Consider the following 13,584-nt stretch of genomic DNA (forward strand, 5'->3'; position numbering starts at 1 on the left):
CTACCTGTAGGCATTGACAAGTTAATACCTTGTCACCCGGTCTGGTAGGCATCTTTCTCCTAACCGTTCCCCCAAAGGGTTCCGGTAGGCTGCAATTCTTTCAGTTCCTGAGTCAGCTTCATCGTAACGTTCCGGTACCGCGGCCCTTACCTGCCGGTACCTTGGCGGAGGCATTTCCTCCTCCAGATACGCTGCTCTTGCTGCGCGATAGTTTTGCCCGCTTTCTTCTCTACCGGCATAATCATTTCCGGCGTAGCCCTTTCTGGCATAGCCGCGTACTGCCCCTTGGTTTTTTCTACCGGCCTCGTGTCGCCCGGCTTGTTGTTTTCCGGCAAGTACCGGATCATACACAGTCATTTGTTGCGCATTCACTTCTTTTTCTTTTCTCTTGTCCGGATGGGGGGACGATGCCTGCCCATGGGACTTGCTTCCGGTATTCTTTGTAGAATGCACAGATTTTGAAACCGCAGCTTTGTTTACCTTAGCAAGCTGCTCAGCATTTTGTTCCTGAATCATATCAAGCAACTCCCTAACACGATCCTGTTGTTTTGCTAAAGCATCTCCGGTAAGCGATTCACATAGCTCTACTGCAGCCCTAGCAGCTTTTATGGTTTTATCCGGGCTACTGTAGTTAGGTTTCTCTACAATACTCATAAATGCAGAGGTACTTTTTCCGGCTAGAATCTCCTTACGCAGATCCTGATCTAAGTTGCGAGCTCTAAGCCGGTTTTCCGGTACTCTAGTCGGCTGAGCGCTAACAGAAGCAAAGCCATGGGCAGTGTTATACTCACGTAGGGTTAGGTTCAGCTCGCGCTGCGCCCGGATGATGTCTGCGCCTCCGGAGAGCAGCTTCTGGCGCTGCGCCTCCAGCTCCGCCTGAGCCGCTGCCGGATCGATGTTCTGCGCGATGGGCGTCGCCAGCACGCTCATGGCCGCTTGGAGTGGAGTTTCCGGTGGCGCTGTAGATGCACCCGCAACCACCTGGTCGCGCTCGGTTGGCGGCTTGGCCGTGCGCGTGGACTTCGTCGGTCCAGCGCCTTCCGCGGCAGCTCCCTTGCCGGCGTCAGCCGCGCCAACCACCAGCACTTCGACGCTGCCGGCGGCGTGGCCGCTGCGAAGCGCAGATCTTGGGGGGTCCGGAGCCACCAGCACCGGCGAGAGGCACTGGCGCTCGGGGACGGTGCCGTAGTAGACGCGGAAGCTCCCGAACTTGATGACGCGGCCGTTCTTGGGGAACTTACCTCCGTTGGCGAAGCAGCCCCTGTTGTCGTTGATGAAGTCCATGGAGAAGACGCGGTCGACGAGCGTGGTGACGACACCCTCGCCGGCGATGGTGAGGAGGCCCGCCCGAATATGAACTCCAGCAAGCGCAGCTGCTGGCCCCACGGTGGGCGCCAACTGTCGTCGTGGTGAACAGACAGATGCCATGGGATGGCTTAAGTTGGGGCCGAATGTGCGCTAGAGGATTCGGGGGAGGGTTTTGGTAAAGATGGGATGGATTCCGGATGGATTCCGGATGAACTTGGCCTTGGCCAGAGGTTGAAGAAGAAGAACACAAGTACTATCTCAGCTCTAGATCTTTCTATTCCTTGGTCAATTAAGGTTACATGTTCTCAGCTCTTCGCTAGGACGTGCCAGCGATGGGGTGTGCCCCCTCTCCTTATATAGGGGAGAGGGTGGCTTACAGGGGAAGAAACCCTAATGGCATCTTTGACTAGACAAACTACTTTACAAAGCCACTTTGGCCCTACCGGTACCGGCTAGAACTTTAATCAGGGGTGCTGACCTCCGCTGTTACCTTTTACGTCATCATCTTCTTTTGGCCTCATGGCTTCGTTTAAAGTTGTAGTGCTTCGCTCATCCTTGTCCTCTAGCCTTTGAGAGAATCTTTGATCAGCTTGTCGAAGTGCTTCTGTGTAGCTGTACCGGTAATCCGGTACCTTCTTAGCCGGTTCCGGTATCCCCCTCCTGGGATACCGGTATGATTCACTTAACCATGAACCAACTTTTGTTATCCGGAATGACCTTCAAACCGGTACATCGATAGCCTGCGCCAGGCCAAGTTTGGTATGCCTTTGGCATACCGGGGGTCATCCTCCCAACAACAAACAACTCTTTTTTTTTGCAGACACGAAATACAGTTGTAGATGTGCTACATCTAGCACGGTTGGCACGCCGTAGTCCGTTAGGACTCCTTCCATAGTATAACAGGTAAACAGATTTCGGATGACAATACAACAATGTAGATCATTTGCTATGTGCACACAACCACTACTCAACTTTTCGCTCACTTCGATCTATATTTATTATTTTTAGCATGGATGTAAGCCATATTTAAATTCTAGATATATTCATACTTGCGACAAGTAATATGAATATCTCTCCAAATCATTCAAGAATATCTCTTCAAAATGGAGAGTTGAATCCCACCATGGTCATCTACTGTCTCAAAACTTGATTAAGACGTCCAGAAATCTACCTATGTAATTGCCTAGTTACATAACAACAACGTTTGTCGGATCCTAAGTTGGTCGATCCACAAATTGGATCACGAGAGGATCTTGAATCTAAGAATTTTATTTGTTTGAACTCCGAATCTAAGGATTGCATTGCTTGAGACTAACAAATGATATTTTACTCGTTGTTTGGGTCGAATATTTTTATTTTGTCATCTTTTCGGTTGTTAGATGCTTCTTGAGGTTAAGATTAAAATCAAAAGAAAGGTTGAGTTCTTGCAAGTTTCTCAAAGTTTGAGCCCCGCTACGGTATTTCAGACCTAACAACAACAGTACATCTACCACTAAAACAACACCTGAAATCCAGACTTTCTAAAAGCTACACCTCCAAAAAAGGAACAGTGCACAAGCGCCGTCATCGCCCGATCAAATGATCTTAGATTTTCACCCTGAAGATAGTCCCTGCTGTGAAAACAATGTCTTCAACAAGGCTAGTGCGAGGCACAACCAATTATGGCCAGACCTTGAATTTTTATCCTGAAAGGTAAGACTCTAAACTTCACCTGTGTTGCCGCCCCCACTTGCATACTGTTGGTGCGAAACCTAGAATGCCAAGCAACTTCCTCAACAACACAGAGATTCGAACCTCCATTGCTAGTCCTCCAATCTGGCCTTCAAGATAATCTCCGCCTCTGATTTCACCATGGACCAGAATGTTATATGTTGGCAAAACAGAACAGAGCTTCGTGACGCTCCCTCAGAACCAAACGGTCGGAATAAAATCATGGGTGCGTACGACCGAATACCTCCCGATCCAGCGAACTCCAAGCATAAGGTACACTGTGACATTCATCGGCGAAGCCTTCCGGAACTCAACTTCTAGCCAAAACCAGAAGGACATGCATAAGGAAGATCTTCGTCTTGGCGTGAGAGCAATCCTAAGACCACCACCTTTATTCATGCCGAGCGGTAGCCCTAGTGCCACCCGCCGGTAACCTGCAAGGCGCTACACTAAAACCTACCAGTGGCGAGGCCAGCAACGAGAAAGGATACGACAAAGCAGGGTCGATTCTCCACCGAAACCAGCCCAACCGTGCAACGAAGAGGATCGGGAAGGCCGCACAGGAGACACCGAGATCGAGATCTAGGGAATCCACTACCACCACCCGCCGGCCCTGCACCTTCACCTCAAGTCATGGCGCCGCCGGGAGAGGATCTCCGCCCGTACTCCAACCAGGGGTGCCGCCCTGGGCGGTGCTCGACGAGCTGGCCAAACCCGCCCCAACGGCCATGGCGGCCATCCCCAGCGATTTCCACCCCAAACCACCTGCGGCTAGGCCAGTCGCCGCGGCAAGGGCCGACGGCAGCGGCGACGAGGGCTCTGGAGGCGGCGCCATGGGACGCCCCCGGTGTCGTCCTAGGGTACGACACACGGGTGTACGTGTGTACCGTCCCTGCGTTGCTTCTTGCATCTAGGTCAAAAGAAAAAACTGGAGCATTAACACTTTTGCCTTGCCGCCGAGACTGTGAACTGCGAAGCAAACAAGACGCGGTATCGCGAGCAACGCCAGCAGAAGCGGCCAAACAAACTGGCCGCGCGACAAAAACCAAAAACCTCACATCGACTCGAGCGACGGCCAGCTGCAAATCTGCAGCTGATCTACATATACAGCCATCTGAGAAGAACCACCGGGCAGTTCGGCTGTGTGCATAGAACTACAAAATGGCACGCTCGCATCGTCTCGCCGTAGCGACTCTCGTCTTCCGTGTCCTCGCACTAGCTCTCATTGTAGCTTCGATTGTCCTAATAGCGACAGCCAAAATCTATCAACCTTTCAACCCATATTTGGTAGCTCCACCCAATTTCACCTTTCAAGACAACTATGCGTACGAGTATCTGTTGTCTGCTGCTGTCATCGGATGCGCCTACACGATGCTGGCCCTTGTGTTCGCGGCGATCAACGTCGGCCGGCGGAAGATGGTCCGAGGAAGCGAGGGTGTCTTCTTCATTTGTGCTGACGCTGTAAGTATATTGCGCATCCTCTCGATCAATCGATCTCCTGCCAATCCCATGCAGGGAGTACATCACTGCTATCTCTAGTCAGACATACACCTGCACTAATTTTATTGTTAATTTTGCTCAAGGTATGTTCTGTGATAATCGCAACGGGGGCAGCGGCGGGCTTGGGTGTCGCGGTTCAGTACCAGGAGATCAATCGGCTATTTCTCGATTCACCTGATGGTGCAGACTATAAGAAATTCTTCGACCAGGTCGACGCTTCGTGCGCTTTGCTATTGGCGGCCGCCCTCTGCACGTTGCTCATCATCGGGAATTCTGCTTACACACTCGCCAATTAAGTTGCAACACTCTTTTTCTTGGACGAGAACGAGACACTATTATTATTTTTCGTCTTGGACATGGGCCTCCGTTTGTGTAATAAGGCATTATTTCTCTGTACTCTGCAGCATACAACTGACTCCATCGATTGTATTTCATTTAGTGTAACAAATGCATATAAAAGCCACTGAAGTGAAGTGACCTGTGATGTCCTTAAAATTCAGTATATTTACGTTTTTATTCTGGCCTTTTTTTGTAATAATACATATTTTCAAATATGCAAATGATAATTGTACTTATTATTTTGTTTAGTTGTTGAAATATTCTGTAGACCTACGAAACATCATTATATAGTTATCGGGGGGATGACCCCCGGTAGGTAAGACTCTGGTAAATATGCCATGATAAGATGATTATAAACCGGATTAGAGGATAATTCGGATTATAAAAGCTTGTTTAATAGTGTTGAATGATACAATCCGGTATACCAGGAGGGGTATGCCGGAGTAAGGGCAACCGGTGATATCTAAGCCGGAGGAACAACCAAGAGAACCAAAGCCTGAGGATGAAAAGACATGAGTTCGGTTTATACCGGTCATATTAACTTAAATCCGACATAGCCTCAACAGCAGCATTGTCGGCACCCTAGTCAAAGATTCCCTCTGGGACCGAAGGACGTGAAGGAGCTAAGAAGTTCAGCTTTAAACGAAGCCCTGAAGCTAAAGTAGAAGGATGACGGAAAAGGTACCGCGGGCCAACCAAGCGAGGTCACCAGACCATCGATACAGAAGGGAGCGTCACCCCTGAAGCCAAAGAAGCTTTATAAAGTAGTTTAGATAAGCAAAGATACCCCTAGGGTTCCTTTCCTTGTAAGCCTCCTCTCCACTATATAAGAAGAGGAGGGGCACCCCTGTGCGGGGAGGATCGATTGAGGAGTTACAGGGGCGCAATGCTAGATTAAGCCATACGTCTTCAACCTCGGGATAGAGGCCAAGTTCTATAGCTCCTTGCTTGAGTTCTAATACATACACCGTGTTTGGGCTTGTCCCTTGAGTTCTTGTGTTTTCCATCTTCACATTCCCCTCCTCCGGATCCCCTTGCGTACATCAGGCCCCAAGATAAGCCTACCGATGGCATGTGTTGTATCACCACGACGACAATAGTAATAGAATGGATAAGCATGAACATAATTTGGTGACTGTTGCACAACTTTTTAGAATGTGACTATGTTAGTCCATCGTCAGAATACATGGGCTATACTTTAATGGGCTAGAAGAATATTTCCAAGAAAAGAGGGGGCCCATTGCTGCGCCTAGGCCGACGACCGCAGCCCAATGGCGTGCCACGGCCCACGGGCCAGGCATCGACCCTTTGGTCAAGCGGCACAGCAGGAGCAAGACAGAACTTGTCCAAACACGACAGAAGCCGCCGGCGCCACTGCTAACTGATTTCTCTCAAACCCCGCCCGCCATGGGAAGCAAGAAGAGGGCGAAGCCGAGCAGGGGCAAGAAGAAGGCAAGGACCTGCACCGACCAGGCCCTGGCCCTCGATTACGTCCGCGCCTGGGCGCACCCTGCGCCGCCACCTCCGGAGCCCTCGACGGCCGATGCCGGGGACGGCTTCCTGCCGCCCCAGGCCGCGCGCATGGCCTGTGGCAGCGGGGGCAACGTGCTGTTCGAGCTTCACTGCCACTCCAACCATAGCGACGGGTTCATGTCCCCCTCGGCGCTCGTCGAGCGCGCCCATCGCAACGGGGTAAGTCTTTCTGTCTGCAGCCTCTCCTCCGCTTGCGCATTAGGTGTTTGAGGAAATGCTTGCCAGGTATGGCAAGCGGGTTTTTGCCCTGTGTCGTATGGGTTCTGACCAGGATTATCCCATTGTACGTCTTCAACTGTTGAGAGAATCTGACCATTGCGTTCTAATCTTCTGCCCTATGCATCACTAGGTAACATGCATATTGCTTTGATTTTAGTTAGCGGTAGCCATATGGGCGTCTTTTGTTAAATACTAGTAAACAGGCTAGTCTTGTGTTTTCTCTCGAGGATTTAAAAACCACCCCTTCAATGTTTGCGGTATACAGTCAAAATAATGAAAATGGAAAAGTAGCAGAAGAGAGAAAGATCACGCCATATGGGCACATAGTCACCATCGAAGTTAAATTAAGTAGTCATCTGCTGATTTCCTTCGGTAACTAGTTCTGACTGTCCATTGCTTGCCTGTCCTTTTTTGTTTTTCGTCAAAAAGAAAATCAAATAGTTAAGTGCATTTTCCCCTTCTCACAGATCATTTGCGGGTGTGTTATATCTTATTCAATAATCCTACACTTACGGGCTGGGCTTACGAAAATTTTGTTACGGGCGAAGCTGGAGGCGTGTGATTGGAAGTTCCTTGCGGCAGTTGCTCCGCCTAGATCTCCTAGCCGAATTCCGGATTAACACGTCAGCCCGTAGAATTTTGTGCGTAGGAATGAGCCCGTAAGTGTAGCACACCTCTATCTTATTTCCATTCTGATAGTGATGCCTGCCAGTTTTAATGTCATATGGTGTGTAACAATTTTGAGTGGTAAAAATAAGAATGTAATTTAATTATGTATGCCATTGAACAGGTGAAGGTTCTCGCCCTGACAGATCATGATACAATGGCTGGTATACCAGAAGCTATGTCAGCAGCTCATAAGTTTGGCATGAGGATAATTCCTGGTGTAGAAATCAGTGCGCTACATTCTCCACGGTAAGATCCTTGTTTACTTTGCTGATAAAGATATCTCTCATCTTCAAGGGAAAATGACGAATACAATGCCAATTTTATAGCACAAATAATGCAACGCAATTTGGCAAAGCAGTATCATATTGGATAGTATCATATTGCATGCATACGCTTGTCAGTTAGAACTATGATTATCCAAGTCATAGCTACCTTATCTGTTTATTGGAGGGTTCTACTAGTGTTTACGGTCAGTCATCAAAACCGCAAACCTAGGGCCTGAAATTGATAAATCCGCTAACCAGCTAGTGCACTTATTTTCATACAAATAAGTACTCATTTAAGCTGAAATATATGAATTAAATCATTTGGTTTAGCAACCCTTTACTGCTTTATCTGGATAGAATGCTGATCCAGACCATTGTTGTTTGTAAATATCAAAATTAATTACCTCCTAAATGTTCTTCTTAAGAACACTTTGCTCCTTTCATATATTCATATTATTTATATCACTGCTGATCAGTGGCCAAGACATATTATCTGATTTTGTATAAGCAAGTTCTATCAAGAAATAAAGATATCTTTTACCTCAAGTACATATGTTTCCTTTTGCCCTTTCCTGATCTTATATCTTCCCCTGAAACTCAATTGTCCAAAAGGGGAATTCCTGGTGTTGGTGATCCTGTTCATATTCTTGCATACTATGGTATGTGTGGCCCATCAAGGTTCGATGAGCTGGACAGCATGCTCTTGAACATTAGAGATGGGCGATACCTACGAGCAAAGAATATGCTGTCAAAGCTAAATACGATGAAAGTGCCAATAAAGTGGGAGCATGTAACGAAAATTGCTGGTGAGGGAGTGGCACCTGGTCGACTCCATATTGCAAGGGCTTTGGTTGAAGCAGGCTATGTAGATAATGTCAGGGAAGCATTTAACAAGTATCTTGGTAATGATGGCCCTGCATATGCCACGTAAGTTATACAAGACACACTTCATCTCACTGAATCTTTCACATAAAATGCTTGGTTGATAACTCTGCATGCATTTTCTGCAGAGGCAGTGAGCCATTTATTGAGACTGTGGTGCAGATGATTAGTCGTACTGGGGGTATATCAGCATTAGCCCACCCATGGTCATTGAAACATCCAATTGCAGTCATTAGGTCCTTGAAAAGTGCTGGTCTTGATGCTATGGAGGTTTACAGAAGTGATGGAAAGTTTGATGGTATGCCTCTTGTACTGATAAATAAGTGATTCAAAATAAAAGGGGATTACCAAAGATTTATTTTTTAGCATTAATTATGCAGCATTTAGTGAATTAGCTGAGCAGTATGGACTTCTGAAGCTTGGAGGTTCAGATTTTCATGGAAAAGGCACGAAAGATGAGTCTGATGTTGGAGCAGTTAAGCTTGCTATTACAACTTTGTCCTCCTTCTTGAAGATGGCTCGGCCTATCTGGTGTAGTGCAATGAAAGACATCTTACTGAAGTTTGTTGAGGAACCATCTACTGCCAATCTAGGGAAGATAATTAAGTTTGGACAACTTGCCAATTTTGATGGCTTTGTACCAATTGATAGTGGTATGGATGTTGTTAATCTCTGCTTATCTTCATGGTTAAGTCATGATGAGATGGAAGCTGTCGACCTTGAGGAGGTAAGATCAAAGCTTGCCTGCTATGTAGCGAAAGCATAACATCGACCATATGACCATCTCCAACAATGTATCTTTCCCTGTCCAGAATGTGTTGCACAACACAGTACCCATGTTTTGCTCTGTTATTTTTACAGCTCATCGGAGCTAATTTTTATTTGTTTGTTAGCTCATGATGTTGCTGAAAGTAGAGAAGATATTGAATGGATCATTGACATTTTAACAAAGAATTCCTTTTACTGGATGGTAATTAACTAAAATTGTGCACAAATTAGAGCATGCAAGTATGCAACTATTTCTTTACTGACCATATCACCTGTCTACATGCATGTGAATGAAGCACATATCAATTACTTTCCTATCTCTTTCATTTTTAAAACCATATTCATTGTGCATTCTTGAATATTTTGTATTATATATGTACACTATTGAGTGAGGACTATCCTGATTATCTAGTTCCAGTCATTGTTTGCCATTAACATAGAAGTTCTCTTTGAGGATTTTGTGTTTCACATGGTTTCAGGCTAATACATGTGACTATGCTTTGCTTCGCAATTCCTGGAACTTCACATGAAATTTCCTCACAAGTATTATGTTTATTTACTGAACATAGCAAATAAGTTTACACAAGACTGAGCTCCCAATTCAACGTAATCTAAGGATGACCTAGCCCTGCGAATAACTTAAGTCTTGTTATATGCAACATAAGCTAAACACCCGTAAAAAAAAGGCTAACTGATAATGGATATTCATTTCTGTGTGGCCATTGAGCAGGATTTATATGATGGAATGTGATCTTCATGTTCCCTTTATTTCCTGCATGTATTCATGATTTTTTTTGATATTTTGGGATAGAAGGCCATACTCTCGAAGCATATGGGGTGAAAAGTCTTACACCCCTCAGGCTGTCAGGCGTCAACCATAAACGTGAAAAATGTGATGTGATAGTTTTCGGTGAGACGAGATATGAGAAAAGATAATCAAAATAGCAACTGACAGATGAATTATGGTTGCCTACTTGTTCATACATGTTAATTTTATTAGATTTGAAAATTTCAATCCTGCAATATAATCCTTGTATTCAGTTGCGTTTAATCCATATATAAGTTGAGCCATGGCATGAATAGGATAAAAAATGTGATCCTGCCTTCTTGGATTGCTGTCGCTTTCAGCTTTCTGCCTCTGTGTAGAGCCAAGGCTAACACTGTCACCCTGTTGTGTTGTGTCTGCAGAATGATGAAGCCTATTGTCATGTTGTTATACCTATTTTCTACCCGATCCTTTGGTCAATTCTCCACTAAAAAAACTCTTCTTATTCTATTGACTTGCCTTATACGTTGGGCGGTTGCTGAGCCGCATGTCATCACCGAATTCGTCACATGTTTCCTGAAAGGGCATAAGACCTAATTATTTCGTGCTTGGCATGATTAGCATGTTACCAATTTGGTTGCGCTGCGTCATTAGCGCTTAATTCATTTGGCCTCCTGAGCCCTGATGGCCACTAATCCTTGGGCGTCTCTTTGCTCCTGGCGTGGAGCAACAGCCACCAGTTCATTTTATAAGATTATCACCTACATTCAGTTATTTTCTACTTCCAGTTTAGAACATTATCTCCACTCGATCATGTGATGTTTGCAAAGGTGAGAGAGCATGTTATGCTGATGGGCCAACGGCAGCACTAGGCTGACAAGTATTGCCTGCCTCTCGTTTCCCCTTTCTGCTTTGGTTTTTGTTTTTGTTTTCTCTTGGCGTGAGATGATGGTCGTCGTCATGGTTGCTTTCTGGGCCTACTACTAAGCTGGTCTAAGATCATGTGCATTAGCTGATACTAATGGAAAGCCGCCTTTAATTAGATGTCGCCTGTCATTGACGCTGTATAGTTTTTTTTTAGTAACGGGAGGTTTTGTAGCTAGGGATCGGACATATGGCACCAACAGTTCAATTTATCAATACATGTTATTTTCTACTTGGCGAAATGTGCTGAGTGGTTTGGTTGGTTGGAACGATGTATTTGTTCCCCACCCAGTATTTGTTCCCCACCCACGCAGGTTTGCAATGTTACATTTCTCCGAAACTCATGTTTTAGCTTACTCTATCCCGAATATCCTAACTCAGCGGATAAATTTCCCAGTCCTATCAAAACATAAGAGCATCCCCACAGGCGTCTCCAAAATAGACGACGGCAGGTGTGCCGGCAGTACCCTATTGGAGACGCCGGCAGCTGCTCCTTTGAATTGGGGGTGCTGCAATAGGAAACCCACAAACTTTTTTGAACACAAAAATTTAAATAAACTTTGAAATGTCATTCAAATTTAGGTTTATATACAAAAGCGTGAATGAAATTTGAACTAAACTAACTTAAACTAAATCCTAGTCTACTAGCTATCGGTTTGGACGCACGACGGGCTTACCTCGTCATCGTTCTTCCCCTTTGCCACCGTCTCTCGCGCCAGTCTCTCCGTCCTTGCTTCACGTATCTGGCGGTGCAGCATCGCCGTAGGCATCTCTTGAGCTTGCCGGTGATGTTGGGCCCTCAGCGTCGCCCGCCCCTAGCAGGAGTCCTTGTTCTAGGCAAGGCTTGCTCCTCATGGGCGACCGGCTTAGCCTATCGTTGAGCGTTGAGTTCAAGCAGCCTCCTCCACTCGGCCGCCATGAGGAGGCGACTAGCCTCTTCTGTGGACGCCCCGCTCGCCCGAGATCTCGACGACAGAGTCTAAGATGGTTGCCTTGGTCTCCTAGCGGACTACTCCCAGATCATTCGATCGCGTTGCGCGTTGAAGGAGGCCCGGCTCGCTGCCTCCTCCGGGGAACTGCTCCTCAGCGCCCCACTCCGTCTGCTCCTCGGCAACCTCACCATCCCAATGAACATGTCATTCTACTCGTTAAACTTGGAATAGTCAGAGTTGAGGTCCAGCAACACGTTCTCGTCGTCGGGCATGTTGCGGCTCTAGCTGTGGCTGTGGCTACGGTGCCGGGGGTGGCATGAGGCCACTCCGACCTAGCATCGAGTAGGTGGTGGGGAGCCGGCATGACATTGTGGAGGAAAGTGCAGCGGCGATATGGAGGCGAGTGCGGTGGAGGTGATCGGAGAGAGCACGTTAAATAGGAATACATGGCCGCCGTGTGCATTTACGACGGTGTTATCCAAGGCATCTCCGCATCTCCGATGGGAACCGGTTAGTTATATAAAGACGGCGACCCACTGGTCGGTATTCGAGGCGTCGCATTAAAGAGGAAGCCGTATGTGTGGAGTCGCTGGCATGAGCTTGTATTGGGCTTCAAAATTGGTCGGCTACTTTTGAAATGCGTCGGTATGGTCTAAAAACAACGTCGGACTCCGATAGAGTTATTGGGATCGCTATGGAGGCGTCAATGGACTAGACCACCGAGTTACGTGGAAATAGAGATATTTTCCGTGCAGTAACACGACCAAACTCACAGATTTCGGTACACGTCAGGGTTGCCGACGCTTGTATTCAGCTTTAAAATCAGCCGGTTACTTTTTAAGACAGCCTAAAAACAGCGTCAGACTTCCGTAGAGTTATCGGGATGTCTACGGAGATACTAATGGAGATGCTCTAAATGACAAATCAGAGAGTTACGCGGAAATAGAGATATTTTTCGTGCAACAACACGAGCAAACTCATGAATTTTGGTACACGCTTGTTCTAGTATTATTTTTGTGCTTCGTGCTCACATAATTGCAGGACAGGATCTTGTGGTTAGGCACCCTACGAGATCTCGAGCAGAAAAACTTTTTCCAACGACTCGTTCTTCTGGGATGCAAGCCACACACGTGGATATTCCTCCCCCAAACTGGCGTCCGTTCTACTCCCGTGGCCCGCAGGCAGATCCTCTTCCCCCACCCTCCTTCCTCCCCACTTCCAGCAGCGCCATCGACAACGGCCAGAACACGCGTGCTGTCACCTCAGCTCGCCGTGACAGGCCGGAGCTCCATGACCATTGCCAAAGCTGCTTTCTCCATCGGCGCGGCTGCGGCCGCTGTTTGATTGCCCAAAGAGAGAGGAGGATCTCGCACAGTGGACAGGACGAATGGATGATCTTGTTTTGATCGCCTTTATCTGTCTGGTCATTAGTCCGTTTCCGGTGCCTTCCACTATGTATGTGTGTGTGGGTGCATTTCGGTGTAAACTGAACTGTTGAGGGAGAAGACAGACAGTTTCGGACGAGCAGTGGTCTTATCCGACCACCTTATCCTTGTGTTTCTATTTTCCGCATTTCACTTTTAGGAACATTTTTTCTGCTCCTTTCGTTTTATACTCCCTCCAACTCACGAAGCAAGTTGAAGTTTTATCAAAAATTGGATGTACTATTTAGTGTTCAGATACATCTAAAATTTAATTAACTTTTAACATGTTTCGTGGGACGGAAGGAGTGCTAATTGTCGCTAACTTAGTACAACTGGGCAAAACT

At 46.8% G+C, this 13,584-nt stretch overlaps 1 protein-coding gene across 2 annotated transcripts; it reads left to right on the forward strand.

Annotated features, from left to right (window-relative positions):
* The first annotated feature begins 6,204 nt into the window (after window positions 1-6,204).
* On the forward strand, window positions 6,205-11,039 carry LOC127297067 (uncharacterized). 2 transcript variants are annotated; one of them, XM_051327319.2, is made up of 6 exons: window positions 6,205-6,549; window positions 7,400-7,524; window positions 8,157-8,471; window positions 8,555-8,724; window positions 8,807-9,153; window positions 10,383-11,039. In XM_051327319.2, the coding sequence occupies exons 1-6, from the start codon at window positions 6,265-6,267 to the stop codon at window positions 10,449-10,451; spliced, it is 1,311 nt and encodes a 436-aa protein (XP_051183279.1). In that variant the 5' UTR covers window positions 6,205-6,264; the 3' UTR covers window positions 10,452-11,039. The 2 variants fall into 2 exon arrangements, with proteins under 2 accessions (XP_051183279.1, XP_051183280.1); XM_051327320.2 differs by lacking the exon at window positions 10,383-11,039 and having other exon boundaries at window positions 8,807-9,323.
* The last annotated feature ends 2,545 nt before the right edge of the window (window positions 11,040-13,584 follow it).

The sequence above is a fragment of the Lolium perenne genome, chromosome 4, assembly GCF_019359855.2.
Source record: "Lolium perenne isolate Kyuss_39 chromosome 4, Kyuss_2.0, whole genome shotgun sequence".
Lineage (NCBI taxonomy): Eukaryota > Viridiplantae > Streptophyta > Magnoliopsida > Poales > Poaceae > Lolium > Lolium perenne.

Excerpts from the sequence above, each read along its gene's own strand:
- LOC127297067 (XM_051327319.2), top strand. The coding sequence starts at position 6,265 with ATGGGAAGCAAGAAGAGGGCGAAGCCGAGCAGGGGCAAGAAGAAGGCA. Across the intron at positions 7,525-8,156 it reads AGTGCGCTACATTCTCCACG|GGGAATTCCTGGTGTTGGTG; the intron begins GTAAGATCCTTG and ends ATTGTCCAAAAG. Across the intron at positions 8,472-8,554 it reads GATGGCCCTGCATATGCCAC|AGGCAGTGAGCCATTTATTG; the intron begins GTAAGTTATACA and ends CATTTTCTGCAG.